The sequence below is a fragment of the Rhineura floridana genome, chromosome 15, assembly GCF_030035675.1.
Source record: "Rhineura floridana isolate rRhiFlo1 chromosome 15, rRhiFlo1.hap2, whole genome shotgun sequence".
NCBI lineage: Eukaryota > Metazoa > Chordata > Lepidosauria > Squamata > Rhineuridae > Rhineura > Rhineura floridana.
In genome coordinates this window covers 11840795-11859553 of record NC_084494.1, presented here as the reverse complement: position 1 = coordinate 11859553, position 18759 = coordinate 11840795, and the positions used below count along the sequence as shown (strand labels likewise).

Below are 18759 nucleotides of genomic sequence, written 5' to 3'. Positions count from 1 at the left end.
AGGTTAAGTTTAATTTGCCTGCAGTACAAACTCACACAAAAGTGGGGAGCAAAATTGGCAAGCAGTAGCTGCATGTTTACTACGTATACAAGCATGCTTAGAAAATACATGTGCATAAATGTTCACACCTCACCAGGGAAAAAGAGAATGATCTGGCTGACAAATGAGAAAGCTGTGAAGAAAGGCCTGTAAGGGGTGTGGCTGAGAAGACTCCCAAAGGCCAGACAGAGAGTAGAGAGACACCTATTGTTCTGCTGGTTCCAGTGCAGCTCCACCTCTCTTTCTGAAAATGGGGGCACACAGAATCGTAGAATTATAGAATAGTAGAGTTGGAAGGGGCCTGTAAGGCCATCAAGTCCAACCCCCTGCTCAATGCAGGAATCCAAATCAAAGCATTCTCGACAGGTGGCTGTCCAGCTGCCTCTTGAATGCCTCCAGTGTCGGAGAGCCCACTACCTCTCTAGATAATTGGTTCCATTGTCGTATGGCTCTAACAGTTACAACGTTTTTCCTGATGTTCAGTGGAAATCTGGCTTTCTGCAACTTGAACCCATTATTCCATGTCCTGCACTCTGGGACGATCAAGAAGAGATCCTGGCCCTCCTCCGTGTGACAACCTTTCATGTACTTGAAGAGTGCTATCATATCTCCCCTCAGTCTTCTCTTCTCCAGGCTAAACATGCCCAGTTCTTTCAGTCTCTCCTCATGGGGCTTTGTTTTCAGTCCCCTGATCATCTTTATTCCCCTCCTCTGAACCTGTTCCAGTCTGTCTGCATCCTTCCTGAAGTGCGGAGACCAGAACTGGATGCAGTACTCAAGATGAGGCCTAACCAGTGCTGAATAGAGGGGAACTAATACTTCATGCGATTTGGAAACTATACTTCTGTTAATGCAGCCTAATATAGCATTTGCCTTTTTTGCAGCCACATCACACTGTTGGCTCATATTCAGCTTGTGATCAACGACAATTCCAAGATCCTTCCCACATGTCGTATTGCTGAGCCAAGTATTCCCCATTTCATAACTGTGTATTTGGTATCTTTTTCCTAAGTGTAGAACTTTGCATTTATCCCTGTTGAATTTCATTCTGTTGTTTTCAGCCCAATGCTCCAGCTTATCAAGGTCCCTTTGAATTTTGTTTCTGTCTTCCACGGTATTAGCTGTGCCCCCCAATTTTGTATCATCTGCAAATTTGATAAGCATCCTTTGTACCTCCTCATCCAAGTCGTTAATAAAATTTTTGAAGAGCACTGGGCCCAGGACTGAGCCCTGTGGTATCCCACTTGTTACTTCTGCCCAGTTTGATAAGGAATCATTGAGAAGCACTCTTTGAGAACAATTCTGGAGCCAGTTATGGATCTACCTGATAGTTGTTCCATCCAGCCCACATTTAGCTAGCTTGCTGATCAGGATATCATGGGGCACATTGTCAAAAGCTTTGCTGAAGTCGAGATACATTATGTCCACAGCATTCCCACAGGGGAAGTTGCCCGATCAAAAAAAAAGATTAGTTTGGCAGGATTTGTTCTTCATAAATCCATGTTGGCTTCTAGTAATCACTACATTGTTTTCAAGGTGCTTACAGATTGACTGCTTTATAATCAGCTCCAGAGTTTTTCCAGGGATTGATGTTAGGCTGACTGGTCTGTAGTTCCCCAGTTCCTCCTTTTTGCCCTTTTTGAAGATAAGGACAACATTAGCCCTCTTCCAGTCCTCCGGCACTTCCCCAGTCCTCCATGATTTCGCAAAGAAAATAGACAGCGGTTCTGAGAGTTCTTCAGCCAGTTCCTTCAATACTCTAGGATGCAGTTTATCGGGCCCTGCCGATTTGAACTCGTTCAAAGTGATTAGGCATTCCTTTACCATTTGTCTATCAATCTCAAGGTCCAATCCTGCCCCTTCTACTTCATGTTTCCCGGGAGGGTCATAGACCCTTTTTTGGGAGAAGACTGAGCCAAAGTAGGAATTGAGCACTTCTGCCTTTTCTTTGTCATCTGTTGTCATTTTGCCATCCTCATTGAGTAGCTGTGCCACCATTTATTTTCTCTGTCTTTTATTATGGAAATACCTGAAGAAAGCTTTTTTGGTGCTTTTAGCATCTCTCGCTAACCTCAGCTCATTCTCAGCTTTATTTAGCCTTCCTGCTTGCTCTCCCTGATGCTGCTTTTGTTCTTACGTTTTTATGAATGAAATTCTTGGTATGTTCCTCAAACTATAATTCCCAGGTCTCTTCAGGGGAAGCCATGATAGCAAAATGAAACCACTACAAGCTTGTATCCTCCCTAACAGTAATAAAATAGGGGGTATCTGTGATAACCTGTTAGTACAAATGCTTAATACATAGATAAACCCAGAGAAATACCTGGACTTATCCTGACTGAGGAGTAGTCCCACAATGTCTGCTGGAAACTATTTTCATTTTTTTAAAAAATGGGCTTGTGTCAGGGAGATGATTTTCTTAAGGCTACTCGCCCCCCCCCTTTATTACACAGAGCTGTATCATTCATTTTTGTGTGTGCATCTTTAGGGAAGAAACTGGTTTAACAGCAATAGATTAGGAGGATAATAGTGAACTTTTAATGCGGACTAGTCAGCTTTTAAACTTGCTGTTAACACAGTTGCCAGTGAGTTTCTGGGCCCAATTCATGGTGTTGTTTTTAACCAATAAAGCCTTGCATGTCTTGGGACCCTAGTACCTGAAGGGAATGCCTCTTCCTATAGAGCCTACCTGGACCTTAAGGTTATCTAAGAGGACTTCCTCAGAGTGCCCCCTCCTGCTGAAATGTGGAGGATGGCAACAAGAGAAGGAGCCTTTTTAGTGATGGCCCCTCCTGCCTGTGAGGGAAGCTCACCTGGCACTCACTTTACAGTTTTTTCAGTGCTGCCAAATGAAGATCCCCCTCCCCTAGTCTTTTTAGCACTGTTAAGATGATTGCACATTGTATAGTTAACTATGTTCCTCAGAGCTTGAAAAGGAGTTTTGTTATTGGGTATTTGATTGTGGTGATTTGTTCATGTATTTTTTAAAAATCATAGTGTGATATCGTTTTATTTTTAACCCTAAGTCACCTGGAGGCTCTTGTGCAGGTGATGCACAAATTCTATAAGAAATATTATTTATTATTATTTTTAGAGAGGTAGTTGTGTTAGTCTCTTGTAGCAAAATCTATCTTAGATGAACAAATTGAGTATAATACACACACACACATATATTGTTATCCTGAGTTGCAGGTATATATTAGATTGTATATAGCGAAGTCAGAAGGGAACAAAAATCCAGAAAAGTACAGAAGGTGGTAGCTGCATTAACAGTGGTTATTGACAAAATGAGTTGATTTAATAAAAAACCCACCAGATAAATTCCTGTAAGCAAGAGTGTATTCTGACCCCCTCCCACGCATACCTCCATGTAGTTGCTACATGTATATCAGGTGTACAGTTTATGTAATGGGAAGAAATGACAATACAGTACTGTTAATCCCAGGTCAGCAACAATAGTAGTCCCATTGAATTAAATGCTTCTGTGTACATAGCACCTCTTGTAAAAGAGAGGTACGGGGACTCTCCCCCCCCCTAATGTCACCACAAGTAGGCGTATAGGTGAGAGTAGCGCTTGTGTTTGGGGGTGAGATGTGAAAAAGGAACGCACTCTGCCCATGTTCAAAGGCATGGTTCGAGAGCTGAGGTATGAGCTGTCTGAAGGCGCGGCATGGGCTTCCCCCCCCCCTCCCGCAGAGTGGGGTCATTTATTTACACCCTCATCGGTTGCGGAGGGAGAACAACTGAACGCATGGACGCCGTCGCTCGTTTAAATGCCTTTAACTGGCTGGTTGAGGGCGGCGGCTCCGTGTGCGTGTGCACGCGCGTGCGAGAGACAGGCGATAACGCGCGCGGGTAGCGCGCTCTTTTCCTGGGGCGGCGGAGGCGCGCCGGACGCGTCCCCGTCAGGTTCTTCTGCCTGACCGGGAAGTGGGGGGAGGGAGGCGTGGCGGCGGATGCGAAGTCAATCTGAACGTACACACACACACACATTCATACACACTATATATATAAACATACACACATCGCAACAGCTGAGGCGACAAGAACGACGCAGTACCGCGCCTGGCGCCTCTCTTCGCCTCAGCCGTTCCCTCCCCCTCCCCCCTACAGCCGTGTTCGTTGAAATGGGTGGAGCTAGTCGCGCGCTCGCGCCTAAGGTGACAGCTGAGAGGAGGAGGAGGTGGTGGTGCTGATGAAGGGGCTTCAGGGAGCGCGCACGCACGCACGCGTATATACTCGCACGGCCTGGGCCTGGGCAAAAGGCAAGCGGCAGTGGCCGCGGCGCGGGTGCGCAACGTTTAAGTCTCTCTCCATCTCTGCTTACCGTCTTCTCGCTCTCGTGGCTGAGAAGGCGCGTGCTCTCCAACACCCAGACACGCGCGACCGAGCGTGGAGCGGAAGGAGGTGGTCTTGGTGCCGTGGGGGAGCGAGCGCCCTGGTCGGGCGGCGGGCTGGTTCCGTCGGGGCGGCGACGGGCTGTTTGTGAGGCGGGGACTCTCCCTCCCCCCGCCTCCCCCTCTCCCCCAGTTCCCGGTACCGACCCTCACACCGGAGCCAATATTCCTGAAATTAAGAGATACGCTGCGGCGGCGGCGGCGGCCGGAGCTGCGGGGCCCGGGGCGGCCGGGGCCGGAGGGGACCGCAGCGAGGCCGTCGCCGCCATGGAGGCATTGGGACCAGGTGAGAGAGAGAGAAGAGAGGCTGTGGGCTGGGAGAGGGTGGCCTTCATGTGTATGTATGCATAGGCTGTGTGTGTTGTGGGAGGCGCCACGAGGGCCGACCTGGAGGGGTCCGGCGGTAGTCTTGATGGGGAGGTCAATGGGGCGGCGAGGACGTCGGTCATGACAGGGATGTGATGGAAGGAAGGAGTCCTTGTCTTTGCGTGCTTTGCTTTGAGTGACATTGGAAGTGGGGGTTATTCTGGGTTGGGGAGGCCGTATAGGTGGCGCTGGGAGTGATTTTTTTTAAAGGGGTGGGGCTGGGCCATGGAGCTGATATGGGTATATCTTCTAGGAGGAGCCTTGGAGGAAGAAAGGCTTGCTTAATCGCTAGTTTGTTTAGGTGAAAGGAGACTGAATCGGCGTACACACCAGAAGCACCCCCCCCCAAGAATCCTTGGAACTGTAGTTTATTCCACACAGAAGTACAATTCCTAGCACCATTAACAAACTACAGTTACTAGGATTTTTTTTTGGGGGGGTGCTATTAAAACATGGTGTGTACGGAGCCTAAGGCTGCAATCCAGTACAAGTCTACTCAGAAGTAAACTCCATTGGGTTCAGTGGGTCTTGGGTAAGTGTTATTGGATTGCAGCCTTAGAGCCTGAAAGCAGGGATGACCCATTGTCTTTGAGAACTATTTCACACACTTATTTAGTCCAGTTTCCTTACACAAAAGCCAAGGAACTGTGGTCAGTCAACGGCTACTTGATGAAGTCTACCTGTGTGATAACCAGCATTTGCATTTCCCCCCTTTAACATGTAATGTTTTTAGGTAGATACTTCTAAAAAAAAACTTGGATGTGTGGATAGAAATTAATGTGTGAAGTCAGTCTTTTTGCAGCTCATTGTGAACTGAGCCCTGCAGGGAACTCTGACCAGGCTTGTTAAGAAAATGGGTAAGCCTATAGCATAGTATCACCCTGGGCTAATATTACAGAATACGTTCTGAGAGTAGTTTAAGTATGTATTTTAATATGCTCCTTTCCCAAGAATTCTGGGTAGGTAATAATTTAAGTAGAGTGGGGGAAGTGGAACACTTGGGCAGGTTTATTTTATTTATATATCCACCAACAGTTGCTGTTGAATGTAAGCTCAAACAGGAAAGCCTTGGCACCTGTTGCAGAAGATATTGGTTGATGATAAGGAGATGTGGGGCTTGAGTGGCCAAGTGATGTTTTTGGGATCTGATGCCAAGCTGCATGATCAGTTAAAGTACGTGTCAGTACTCCTGGTGATGAACTTCACTTTTGCTCAGATTGGGCACCAGAAGTGACCTGTCCAGCTTCAGCATGGTAGAGGAGTGGACTGATTTGAGATGCAGTAGTATTAAGACCTGATTCATTTGGACAGATACTAAGTGTAAATTTAACCTTCATGTTATAGATGGAAGTTTGAAGAGTTGTGTTTGTGAAGGAAACAACTGAGGTTAGTAACTGGTTCTGGATTTAGATGTTGGATTTCTGCCTCACCTAGGCTTTTGCCTTATGAAATAGTTCAATTGATGCTCTCTTCCTTTAAAGAAGATTCTTAAACCCTTTTTTTCCTAGTCAATATTTCTGATTGTGTTTGGTTTCCATTTTTTACTTATTTTTGTGGTATCTTGTTGTAATGGATTATAAACCCATTGCTCAGGGTCTGTTCTTTTTGTATATATTGTACAGTACTTCCGGGTTTTTTGACATTTCTGGCATTTGATTGGGGAAGGGTTGTAGCTCAGTGGAAAGCATCTGCTATGCATGTAGAAGCCCCAGGTACAATTCCCAGCATCTCCAGGTAGGGCTGAGAGATTCCCTGTCTGAAGCCCTGGAGACCTGCTTCCAGTCAGTACAGTAGGGTGGTCCGCTTTTCGGCATTCCGCTAATATGGCGGTTTTCAGTTAGAGTAAGGGCCCACTCATACGGTGCTTGTTCCGCTTTTATTGTGTTCTTCAGCATGGCACGCTCAGCAGCTGAGCGTCGGGTGCCATTTTATTGACGGAGTTCCGCTTTTTGGTGATTTTCGCTTTTCGGTGGGGATCTGGAATGTAACCCGCCATATAATATTGAGCTACATGGGCCAGTAGTCTGATTCGGTATAAGGCAGCCCTCTGTGTGTAGTTGTAGTAGTAGTAGTAGCTGTTGTAGTTTTAATAATAATCAGTCTTGCATTGGCTTGGGTAATCTGGACTTTTGTTGTCGTTGGTAGTTAAATCGTTCACTGAAGGTATGTCATCCTCACCTTGTCTGTACGTTATTGATGGATGCGGAATTGTGCTACTGTTCTCTGTATCTGAACTGTGTGAGGTGTGAAAGCTGTTACTTAGATGAGTCATTTGTATTGCATTTTATATTTTTATCCTACCTTCTGATGCATTATGAGCCCTCAGAACAGCTAAGTATCCAATAATATACATACATATAATTGCATGCTATGTTTTAACTCCAGCCATTAAGACTGTTGCCATGCTCAATCCTCCTCATAGTTTCAATTTGCAGCCAGCACCTTCACTGAGATCCTTCTGTTGGGCACTCACTGAATCCTCACCCGGAAGTGGTGTGAGTTGCTCAACCCACTTGCAGTCACTATAATTATATTTGACTGGGTGAGCTTTTGCTGTGGGATGGATGTTTAGCCTCAGACAGCTTTCACAGGTGGGTCACTGACAAAGGGACAACATCGAAAGGATTGTTCCTGTGGGTCAGTGATGAGGGTGTGAGAAGAGGACTTGAGACCTTGGGGTCTCTTTGCTTGAACAGTTAGCCAATTTCTGCCAGCCTTTTTTTCTGGTTTTAATATGCGCAGGGAGAGCGTGTTTTATTTAGTTGAGAGAAGGTGAATGGACTATTTCTTCCTCTTTTTCTCTCCTGGTGAGAGCAGAAGCATGGTATGTAGCGTATAATAGTTGTAGATTTGCCTGGTTAGGCGTCTGTTTTCTTGTAGCAGTTCTTTTCTGTTCTTTCCCCTCTTTCTCTCTCTTTGAAGCTCCTTGGTCTGCTGGCTGATGTGTTTGAGATCTAGATCAGTGGTTCCCATACTTTCTCCCCCCCACACACACAACCACTTGAAAATTGCTGAAGGTCTTGGTGGACCACTTAATGATTTTTGTGCCTCTTTCAGCAATTGTAATGCACTGTGCTAGATGCTGTATTTTTAATTGTATTTTTATCGCTGCTTTTATTTCTTATAGTATATTCTATTACAGTTTCATAGAATTCAAATTCTAATATAAATATATAAGAAATAAAAATACAATTAAAATCAATAGTAGTAATTAATGTAGACATGCTGCAGACCACCTGAATGAAGTTCTCAGACCATTGGTGGTCCATGGACCACAGTTTGGGAACCCTTGGTCTAGATGTTTTGACCAAAGACTAGTGGGTGTGCATCTGGTGATGAAAGGTAAGAATTGGTGTTCTCTGTTGATTTCACATGAAGGAGCTTCACAATACGTTAGGAAAGAAGGATCATACAATTTTGAGCTCTCCTGGCTCTCTAACGCTTCATCTCCATGTTGCTTGGTTAGGGTCCTGTTGCACTTTAAAGTGCTCTTCTTGAATGTACGGTGAGTACAAAATAAAATTCATGATTTAATCATTGAAGAGAAGGCTGACCTGGTGTGTATTAGAGGCCTGCTGGATGAAGTAAGACTTGGTTGGGATCAATTGCTACCAGCTGGGTGCTCCATTCAGAAGCAGCATAGAAGCAATGAGCAGGGGAAGGTTTGTTGCTGAGGTCCATAAAGATAACAACGTTCTTTTATTACTTGCCTTGTCTAAGAAATGGTCTGCCTTGAGATCAGCCTATCTCACTTTTAGCTTGGCTTTTAAAGCGCTTATTAGCACACCACAGATTAAATGGTTCATTCATCCCATGTTGAATGCTGCTGTAGGTACACTTAATAGCAGAATTGTTCAGAGAGCCTCTTCATCTCCTGTTTTATTAGGTGAGTTTCAATTGCTAATGGCCAAAGATGCATATGGGGAGCTTGGAGTGGTTTGCCGGACAATTTGCTTACTCAGTCCTTTTTTGGTCTTGCTAGTAAAAAGGAGACTACAAAATTGGTTTTGTGAAATTTATCTGTGGATCTTTGTGGGAAGGAGTGATGTTGCATTCTCTTAAAGGTGGTTGCAAGACTCCTTGGATCCCCTTGGATTGAGAAATTAGATCCATCTTCTGTTAATAAATTCTTCCCATTTTGGCAGGGTGGTTGAGTGGGCAATTACTAATCAGCTACAGGTCTTTCTGAATAACATGCATTATATAGATTCTTTTAAAATCTTGATTCTGGATGGGATTTAGGATAGAAAATACTTTGGTCACACCAGCCACCTTGTGGGAGTTAACTCCAGGCATATTCCTGGAGATGGTTCCACAGGGTTTTATCTTAATATCTGCATGACACTGCCGGACAAGGTTATCTGGAGATTTGGGGCACAGTGCAGTCATTATGCTGATGGCACTTGAAGTATTTCTCCATTTCATCTGTATCGAATGTGGTGCATGAATGACTGAAATGTAGAGTAATGAACTGGATCAGAATTTTTTAAAAAATGCAGCTCAGTCCTGACAAGACAGAAGCTGATGGTAGATGGTTGTATTGGTCAGGATCTAAGAGAAATGCCACCTCTTCTTGGGGTCTCTCTCTCCCTTAAAGAGGAGGTTTTCAGTTTGGGGGTTGTTGTCTTGCGTCTGGCTTTTCTTTAGGATGTCCTTGTGGTAGATCTTGTTAGAAATGTATTGTTTGTTTTATTGATATGACTGCTGTGCCCTTTCCTGGAGACTAAGGTCCTGGCTGCAGTCATGCATATTATGTAACTTTTCAACATGACTATTGTAATGTGCTTTATATGGGGCTACCCTTGTGGACAGTCTGGACCAGCAGAAGTTTCCAAGTCCAGTAGTAGTAAGGCTTTTGTCAGAATTCAGTGACTATGTGACAGTCATCCTTTGTGAACGCCATTGGTTGCCACTTGGTTTCTGAATTAAACTCTAGGTGCTGGTTTCAGCTTATAAAACCTTAGTCTTCTCTGTGATACGTTAAAGGTCACCTTCTCCCGTATATATTCTGCTCTACGTAAACTGTGAATTGCAATAAACAAAAGAGACTGCTTTCAGTGCCACTATAAACAAGTCTTTACAGTGTTGATGCCTCAGTTGTGGCCCTCCAGCCCTCCAAATGTGTTCCAGTGAGGACGTCCGTGTGTCAGGATAAGTTTGTATAAGGTTGTATTACGATGCTGCTGTTCATTGTTGTTAGAAGCTTGTTCCGAAATGATACTTAAAATTTTTTTGAATTTTTTTTAAATGTGTTAAATCCCTGTAAGCCCCTTTGCTTTTGCACCTAAAAGGTACTCGGTCAATACATTTTCATATTAAAATAGATCTCCAATGTTTTCTTGGCAGTGGATAATTTTGCCAAGATTGTATACTTGGCAACTTGTTGCCACTTCACAAGTGAGTAAATAAAGCCATGGGATTAATTTTTCCTAAAGTGTCCTTAATAATTTCTTGATATGGGATCCAGTATTGGTTGAGATTAAAGCTGATAGTTGATAGTCCTTGAAGTTGTCACCTTTTTTTATTGTGAAATGTGATGAAGAGTTTAAGCAAGCTTCATAGAGCTGGTAAAGTTCACATGCAGGGACTGCACCACTTCAGTGGTCCCTTGTCATTTCACTTCCTTTGTTACTTCCAGGAAGGAACTTCATAAGGAGGTTCCTTTCTAAAAGAACTCAGGGTGATGGGTATACTCAATATTATCCAAGTCTGTGAGGCAGGCAGACGGGATTCCATGTGAGTTGAGCAAGGCTGAGAACTAGTGGCGACTTACCAAGGCTACCCTGAGAAATATTTTGAACCTGGGTTTTCCACATGCAAACCTTCTAGCCACCATGCCATGCTGCCTAAAGATGTAGTGAGGCTGATTCACAAAAAAACTTAAGGGTGCTTTTTCCATCCAATATATACACTACATGTATATTGCATTATACACATGATGAACAAGTCCTCTGCATCTTGTGTCATTAGCAAGATGACAATTTTGCTCATGAACCCAGGCCTACCCAAGTGGGTTGACTTGTGGTTTGTGCTCATTTTAAACAATTACACGAGCTCTTGCCACATTCAGAGCATAGTGCATTCAGCACTGAGGGAGAAAGCAGGCTGACCACACACAGGACATACTTAAACTATGGAATTTGCTCCCACATATGGCCACCAATTTGGACGACTTTAAAAGATGATTAGACAAATTCATGGCATTTAAGGCTATCAATGAAGGCTAGTCATGATGGTTAACCTCCAGTTCTGGAGGTAGTGTCCCTCTGAATAATGGTTGCTGGAATCACAAGAGGAGAGTTGTTGCAGTTGGGTTCTGCTTGCAGGCTTCCCATAGGCATCTGGTTGGCCACTGAGAATGGGATGCTGGATTTTGTGGGCCTTTGGCCTGATCTAGCAGGGCTCTTCATATTGTATGGATTGCCCCGTGCTTTGTGAAGAGCTATCAGATCTGGGCATTTTGGCTTCTATATTGGCATATTCTGAAGATGCAAGTGGCTGGATATGTATTGGGATATGTACCTGCTGGTATTGGGGGACTTCAGTGTACATTCAGAGGCCATCCTTACTGGGGTGCCTCGGGACTTCATGGAAACCATGGCTTCCTGGGAGCTGCACCTTATTACAATGGGGCCCACCCATGTAGCCGGTCATGCACTTGACCTTGTGTTTGTCTCGGGAGAGGAGGGGAGTGATCTGAAAACTGGGGGTACATCCATCACCCCTTGTCATGGTCAGACCACTACTTGGTGAGGTTGGACCTTTCGGTGCCACAAACCCTCCGTGGGGGTGGAGGACCTATTAAAATGGTCCGCCCCAGGCATTTGATGGATCCTGATGGATTCCTGAATGCGCTTGGGGATTCTCTGGAGCATGCACACAGCCACTCGGCTGAGACCCTGGTGGAGGGGTGGAATGTCGCAATCGCCAGGGCATTAGACCGGGTGGCTCCGAAACGCCCTCTCCCCCTGAATAGAACTCAGACGGCACCGTGGTTCACCCCATGGTTGCGAACTCTGAGGCGGGAGATGAGACGGCTAGAGCGCTGGTGGTGGAAATCTCGCTCTGACGACGATCGGACACATGTTAGAGCGGCTGCGGCAGCCTATCATGTGGCAATAAGGGCAGCCTCTATTGCATCTGCAGAGTGCTGTCCCAGGAGACTGTTCCAAGTGGTCCGGAGCCTGGTCGGTCCAGTTGCTCCGGAACCAATGGAACATGCTAAGGTCTCCTGTGCTGAGTTTGCTAAACACTTTGCGGAGAAAATTGATCGTATTAAGAGTGCTATTCCGTGCGCTGTGGACACAGTGAGCGAGCCAGAGGTGACCAGTGGTGCTCTGGTGGTGTGGGATTGGTTCCAGCTTCTTCCATCTGATGAAGTGGACAAGGTGCTTTCAACCTTAAAGCCAACCACTTGCTTACTCGATCCTTGCCCATCGTGGCTCATTATGAGCTGCAAAGATAGACTGGGTGAGGGGATCAAGATGGTGGTAAATACATATCTCGAAGAGGGAGTAATGCCATCATCGCTCAAGGAGGCAGTAATAAAACCAATCTTAAAGAAGCCCTCCTTGGATCCCCAAGATCTGAACAACTTTCGCCCAGTCTCAAATTTGCCATTCTTAGGCAAGGCGATTGAGCGGGTGGTGGCAAAACAGTTGCAAGTGCACTTGGAGGAAGCGGATTATCTGGATCCATTTCAATTGGGCCTCAGGCCTGGACATGGGACTGAAACAGCCTTGGTAGCCTTGGTAGATGATATGAGGAGGGCGTGGGATAGGGACGAATGCACCTTCCTTGTCCTCCTTGATCTCTCAGCGGCTTTCAATACCGTTGACCATGTTATCCTCCTGGACCGCCTGAAGAGGTTAGGCATGGGGGGCACTATATTGCAGTGGTTCCATTCCTTCCTCTCTGGTGGGTACCAAAGAGTGGCATTGGAGGATGAGGTCTCGGATCCTTGGCCTCTCACTTGTGGGGTGCCACAGGGTTCCATCCTCTCCCCGATGCTGTTCAACATCTATATAAAGCCGCTGGGGGCAATCATCAGGAGATATGGGCTGCAATGTCATCAGTATGCGGATGACACGCAGCTCTATCTCTCATTTAAATCTTCACCAAGGTTGGCTGTAGAAACCCTGTCCAAGTGCCTGGAGTCGGTGAGTGGCTGGATGGGAAGGAATAAGCTGAGGCTGAACCCTGACAAAACCGAGGTACTGTTTGTGGGAGACAAGGGAAGGCTGGGGGATGTGGACCTGGTGCTCAATGGGGTACGATTGCCTCTGAAAGACCTGGTCCGCAGCCTGGGGGTCATTCTTGACTCCCAGCTGACCATGGAGGCTCAAGTCTCGGCTGTGAGCCGGCCGGCGCTGTATCAACTCCATCTGATACGGAGGCTGCGCCCCTACCTTCCCAACCATCTGCTCCCACCGGTAGTACATGCCCTGGTCACCTCGCCTAGACTACTGTAATGCACTCTACGTGGGGTTACCCTTGAAAACGGTCCGGAAGCTGCAACTGGTACAGAATGCGGCGGCTCGTCTGATTAAAGGCAGCCACCGGCAAGATCACATCACTCCAGTGCTGAAGGAGTTGCACTGGCTACCGGTTGTTAACCGGGCCCAATTCAAGGTGTTGGTTTTGACCTTTAAAACCCTATATGGTTTTAGCCCAGTCTATCTGAAGGAGTGCCTCCAGCATCATCAGGGATGCCGCTCAACAAGATCAGCCTCAGAAGACCTTCTCTCGATCCCACCGGTTAAAACAGCTAGACTGGTGAGGACTAGAGAGAGGGCTTTTTCAATAGTGGCCCCCACCCTGTGGAACTCTCTCCCAAATGATCTCCGCCATGCCCCTTCTATGATAAGCTTCCGCCGGGCCTTGAAGACTTGGCTCTTCAGGCAGGCTTTTGGGGTGGGTTAGGTTTCTTACTGTTATGGTTTTAAATTTTAATGTTTTAATGTATTGTTTTATCTTGTACGTCGCCCAGAGTGGCTGGACAACCAGCCAGATGGGTGACTAATAAATTAAATAATAATAATAATAATATGTATTGATACTTAAATATAAAAAGGCTTCTTAAATTGATCAAGACAAATATGGACAGGAGTTAAATTGGTTATGGATATGCTTGAGTCTTTGGGATATGGTTTTTTGAGTTGCATGACATAGGTGTCGGTTATCATCTGAAATGTGCTAACTTATTGGCTCTAGGATGTCTGCATTTTAGCAAGATCTGCTGTGAGGATGTTCACTTGTGTGAAGGACGGCAGCACCCTGTTTCAATGCTAACCTGGTAGGGCAGTTCATTAGCAACAGTTGACTCATACCGCTTCTCCCTTTCCTTGGAGCCAGTCACTTATTTGTCACTTAGGAAAAGTGTGGGATTCTCGCTGCCTTACAGTGGTCTGTTTGTGAGTAGGGGGGCTGCCAATTGAATCCCAAGTTTCCTGCCTGTACCCCTTCTAATCTCTCAGGCCCTTTAAATCTGTAGTGTAGCTTGAAACAGGAGTATCTGGGATAGGTATCCCTAGAGTGTGTCCGGAAACCAGTACATTCCAGAAATCCAATTAGGCAGTGTATTTAAGAGGAGCATAAAAAGGGGATGGGGAAGAAACAGCAAGTATGCATAATCAAGAAAAATAAACTCTAAATCAGAATATTGGTCTAACTCAGCCTTTCCCAACTAGTGGGCCACCAGATGTTGTTGGACCACAATTTCCATCTTTCCTGACCATTGGCAATGCTGGCTGAGGCTGATGGGAGTTGTGGTCCAACAACATCTGGTGGCCCACTAGTTGGGAAAGGCTGGTCTAACTGATCTTATTAGAGGCAAACTAATACAGCAAAATTTGCTCTTATGGTCACTCCAATGTTGGTAGCTTTGAGTTAGTTACAGGATGAGGGACAAATAATTACGACAGCATTCCAGATGGTGGGATCTGATTGACAAGTGGCTCCTAGCAGTCAATGAGAGAGACTGCATGCCACTAGGAAAATGCTAGATGGTGTCTGCTTGGATGTGAAGGAGGAATAGAGAACTTGGACATCTTAAAGGGACAGACTAGGGCAAGGCATAGCCATGCCGCCATATGTAAAATGGAAATGGACTGCCTTCAAGTCGATTTTGAGTTATGGCAACCCTGTGAACAGGGTTTTCATGGTAAGCGGTATTCAGAGGTGGTTTACCATTGCCTTCCTCTGAGGCTGAAGAGGCAGTGACTGGCCCAAGGTCACCCAGCGAGCTTCATGGCTCTGTGGGGATTCGAACCCTGGTCTTCCAAGTTGTAGTCCGATACCTTAACCACTACACCATACTGGCTCTCGCTGCCATGTGTACTTTAACACTTATGAAATAGTAAAATGCAAAGCATTTTGTGGTCATACTAAAACTGCAAGGTTTAATCTGTGCAATTGATAAAGTGAAGTTTTAGTTGTAGGTTAACTTACCCTCTTAACTACTATGGTTCATAATAAAGAGAAATTCCTGCCTTGGGATTGTGTAATGAATTGCCATTGTGAAGGCTTTTTGGGTATTCTGGTTCAATCAAATTTACCACAGGAAGAAGTAAAACTACTAATGCTTTCTTTAACAATGTTCAAGTATGTATTAAATTTATATCCCACCCTTCTTCCTAAAGGAGCCCAGGGTAGCAAGCAACTATGCAAGTCAAACTCTTGGTGATTAGTTTTAAATCCCCGAGCTATGTAGGACCTGGTTACTGAAGGACCACATTTTACCACACAAACTATATGACGGTCAGGGGAGGGGTGGAGGCTTATCTGGATTCCCTATCAGAAGTTAACAGGTGATGCCTGGGGAGAGACGGAGGAAGACGGGTGAGCAAGTGTGGCCCTGCTGAAAAGCCTGAGAAGGGCTAACATGTTTATGGTGACAACTAAAAATATACCAATTGATTGGCCATAAAGTTTACGGTGGGTTGAAATTCACCCAACCTGTGTCGTTTGAGGGAATCGGGTAAGTTTTGCTTGAAAACCTAAATGGAAGTATATTCCTGTTCACTGGATCAATTTTGCACTTAAAAAGGCTGAGTGAGCAAAGTAGCTATCTTGGGCCACGCTTACTGAATCTGTCTTCCCCCCCCCTTCCAAAATTGCTTTTGTTAGCTTTTGTCACTTTTTACAGTTTCTTTCCTTTATTTCATAACATTATGTTGACCAGGCAAAGCAGCTTGCCTAAGACTGATCGTTATGGTCATTTAGCTCAAAGGGTAGGCATTTGAACCTGGGATTCACATAGTGAAACACAACCTGCGCTACTTATTGAGTCACATTGGCCTTCTAGAGCTCCTGGTTCTACCGGTCTCTGGCTAATTTTTCTGTTACCAAAAAAACCCCACCCCCCCAAACAACAAAAAACACCTAGATGTGGAACGCCTGGACTCTGGTAGTAGATGATGGGAGAGAGACTCGGTTTGTCATCAGGGGAGGGCTGTTTCCACCTGCCTTGCCCCACCATCCAGCCCGGGAAGCCTTCAAGCGCAGCTTCTTTCAGAAGACTTTCTGGCCCTTTGGGCTGAGCTGTGGGGGTTGGGGGGATGGAAGAGATTTTTGTATCAGCTTGGAGGTTAGTTTTTAAATATTTTTGCTTTGGCTTTGTTGAGGAGACCCTCCGTGGCGCAGAGTGGTAAGCGGCGGTAATGCAGCCGGAGCTCTGCTCATGGCTGGAGTTCGATTCCAACGGAAGGAGGAAGTCGAATCTCTGGTAAAAGGGGTCGAGGTCCACTCAGCCTTCCATCCATCCGTGGTCGGTAAAATGAGTACCCAGCATATGCTGAGGGGGGTAAAGAAAGGCCGGGGAAGGAACTGGCAATCCCACCCCATATATACGGTCTGCCTAGTAAACGTCGCAAGACGTCACCCTAAGAGTCGGAAGCGACTCACACTATAAGTGCGGGGACACCTTTACCTTTGTTGTTGAGCTTTATGGTCATTTATGCTTTGATGTATATATTTTTTTCTTAATGTAGTGATTATACTTTTTATGTGTTGTGCTATTTATTGCATTTGGACTATTTGTGTGAACCGCTTTGAGCACGTGTATTTGTGGAAAATGCAATATATAAATAAATTTAATAATAATAATAGTAATGGTAATAATAGTAAATGAACTTGTGATTTATTCTAGATATTCTCTTCTTACAAATCTCACTTGAGCCATGGGCTAACTAAATTGCAAGTTATCACTTAGCCTTGGCTCCTTTCTGTAATGTGGGGGTAATACTGGTTTTTCAGGAGTTTTGTGAGGGTTACTAAGAGTAATGTATATGCTGTACTTAAGAAAAAGTGCTCTATAAATAAAAAATATTACATAAAAAAATGAGGGGGTATTGAAAGTAATTTAATCTGATCAGCTCAAATACTGAACCTACAAAATTTTTAAATGCATCAACATATTTTCCATGTAATATCTCTGAGCAGATCACTGGTTCACTAAAACTATGCTACTTCAGACCAATTAGCGCAGGATTAGCAAGTCGTCTCCTGAGTATCCAAGTAATTAAACTTTGATTGTCCTTGATTCATGATAGACAAGAGGCTTAATTTTTTGAAAGCAAAAAATGGCATCTTATGCTGACTTTGTGATATGAAAGTCTGTAATAAAACCAGTTTTGTGAGCAGTTGAACTTGGAGTACTTTCCATAGGACATGCTAAAGCGTTCATGTGTGTTTTAGCATAGGGAAAAAAGTAGTTTTGAGTGGGAACTTTTCCGTAATAGACGATACTGTATTCCAGGAATCTTTCTGCTAATACATTTTCCATGAAAAAAAAAATTGCTAAAAAGCTAGTTCCTAGAGGGAGTGGTAAATATAAAATGTTCAGCTCTTGAGTATGTCAAAATTGGTATGTTAACAGCTTTTAGTACCTTAATTCCCCCCTTAAAATTTAAACAATGTTTTCAGTTGTCAAAGCAATAAAATATTTACTGCCACTCCAATAAAAACTCTTAAGTAAAGCTTTGAATTAATTTGAATAAAACACAACTGCAATTGGTCATATTGATAAAGCAGTAAATAGTTTAGGACTCAAGTAACTTGAGGATTGTCTCCTGCCACATAAGCATGTCTATGTGTAATAGTATTTTCTTCAGAGGTCCTTTTTGGTTTTCTACCACCCTCAGAGATCTGGTCTGGAGGTGACCAGAGATAGGGTCTTTTCAGTAGTAGTGGCATACTGGCTCTCCAGTTGTCTTTAGAGGAGTTTGCATGACAACAACAAAAAATTAGTACATCTTTGTGCAACATGTAATTAACCTAGGAAATGCATTACTGTACTTCTATATGGTGATAGCGAATAGCTTAAATGGCGTTTAGAAATTAATCAAATTCATGGAAGATGCCCATTGAAAGGCTTATTTGTTGAGGGAGTTAAATGGAACATCCAGGTTTAGATACAGTATACTTCTGAGTATTAGGGACAGAGAGCAGGGAGGACTGTTGCCTAATCTTCCCAGAGACATCTGATTGGTTACTGTGGAAATCAGAATGTTGGACGAACAGGACCTTTTGGTCTGTTTCAACAGATTTGTCAGATTCTCAGTGCAGATTTTTCTAGTGTGCCTCTCCGACTAGCAATGAAGCAAAAAGAAATAATGCCTTGGGATATATTGCACAGCTAAAATGTAGAATGCAGACATCTTTGAAAATGTGTTGGTCAACATGATGACATCCAGTTGTGTAGAAAACATTCCTTCCTGCAAAAATACTTGCCAGTTTCTTCAACATAATAAACAGAAAAGGGTAAGATATTGTTGGCTGTGGTGCAATATATTCTTCACTTTGGAGTCTCTGCTCTTCTAATTTAGATATAAATTATGCTGCAAAGTCTAGATAATCTTAATTTAAAAAAGGGATATCAATTTCCTTTTTTTTTTTTTTTGGCATCAGGCTGGAACCTAGCATCATGGGAGATTCAGAGCTACCACCAAAACCAGCA

At 44.5% G+C, this 18759-nt stretch overlaps 1 protein-coding gene across 2 annotated transcripts in view; it reads left to right on the top strand.

Annotated features, from left to right (window-relative positions):
* LOC133370217 (protein argonaute-4) overlaps window positions 1-18759 on the top strand; it is a 42666-nt gene that overhangs the window by 2263 nt on the left and 21644 nt on the right. The window contains exon 1 of one of the 2 annotated variants that reach the window (XM_061596137.1): window positions 4265-4722. The exons of the other annotated variant lie outside the window; for it this stretch is intronic. Within the exon in view, the coding sequence (XP_061452121.1) occupies window positions 4704-4722 (19 nt within the window). The 5' untranslated portion in view covers window positions 4265-4703. Of the gene's footprint in view, window positions 1-4264; window positions 4723-18759 lie in introns of those variants that run through there. 2 annotated transcript variants of the gene reach the window in all.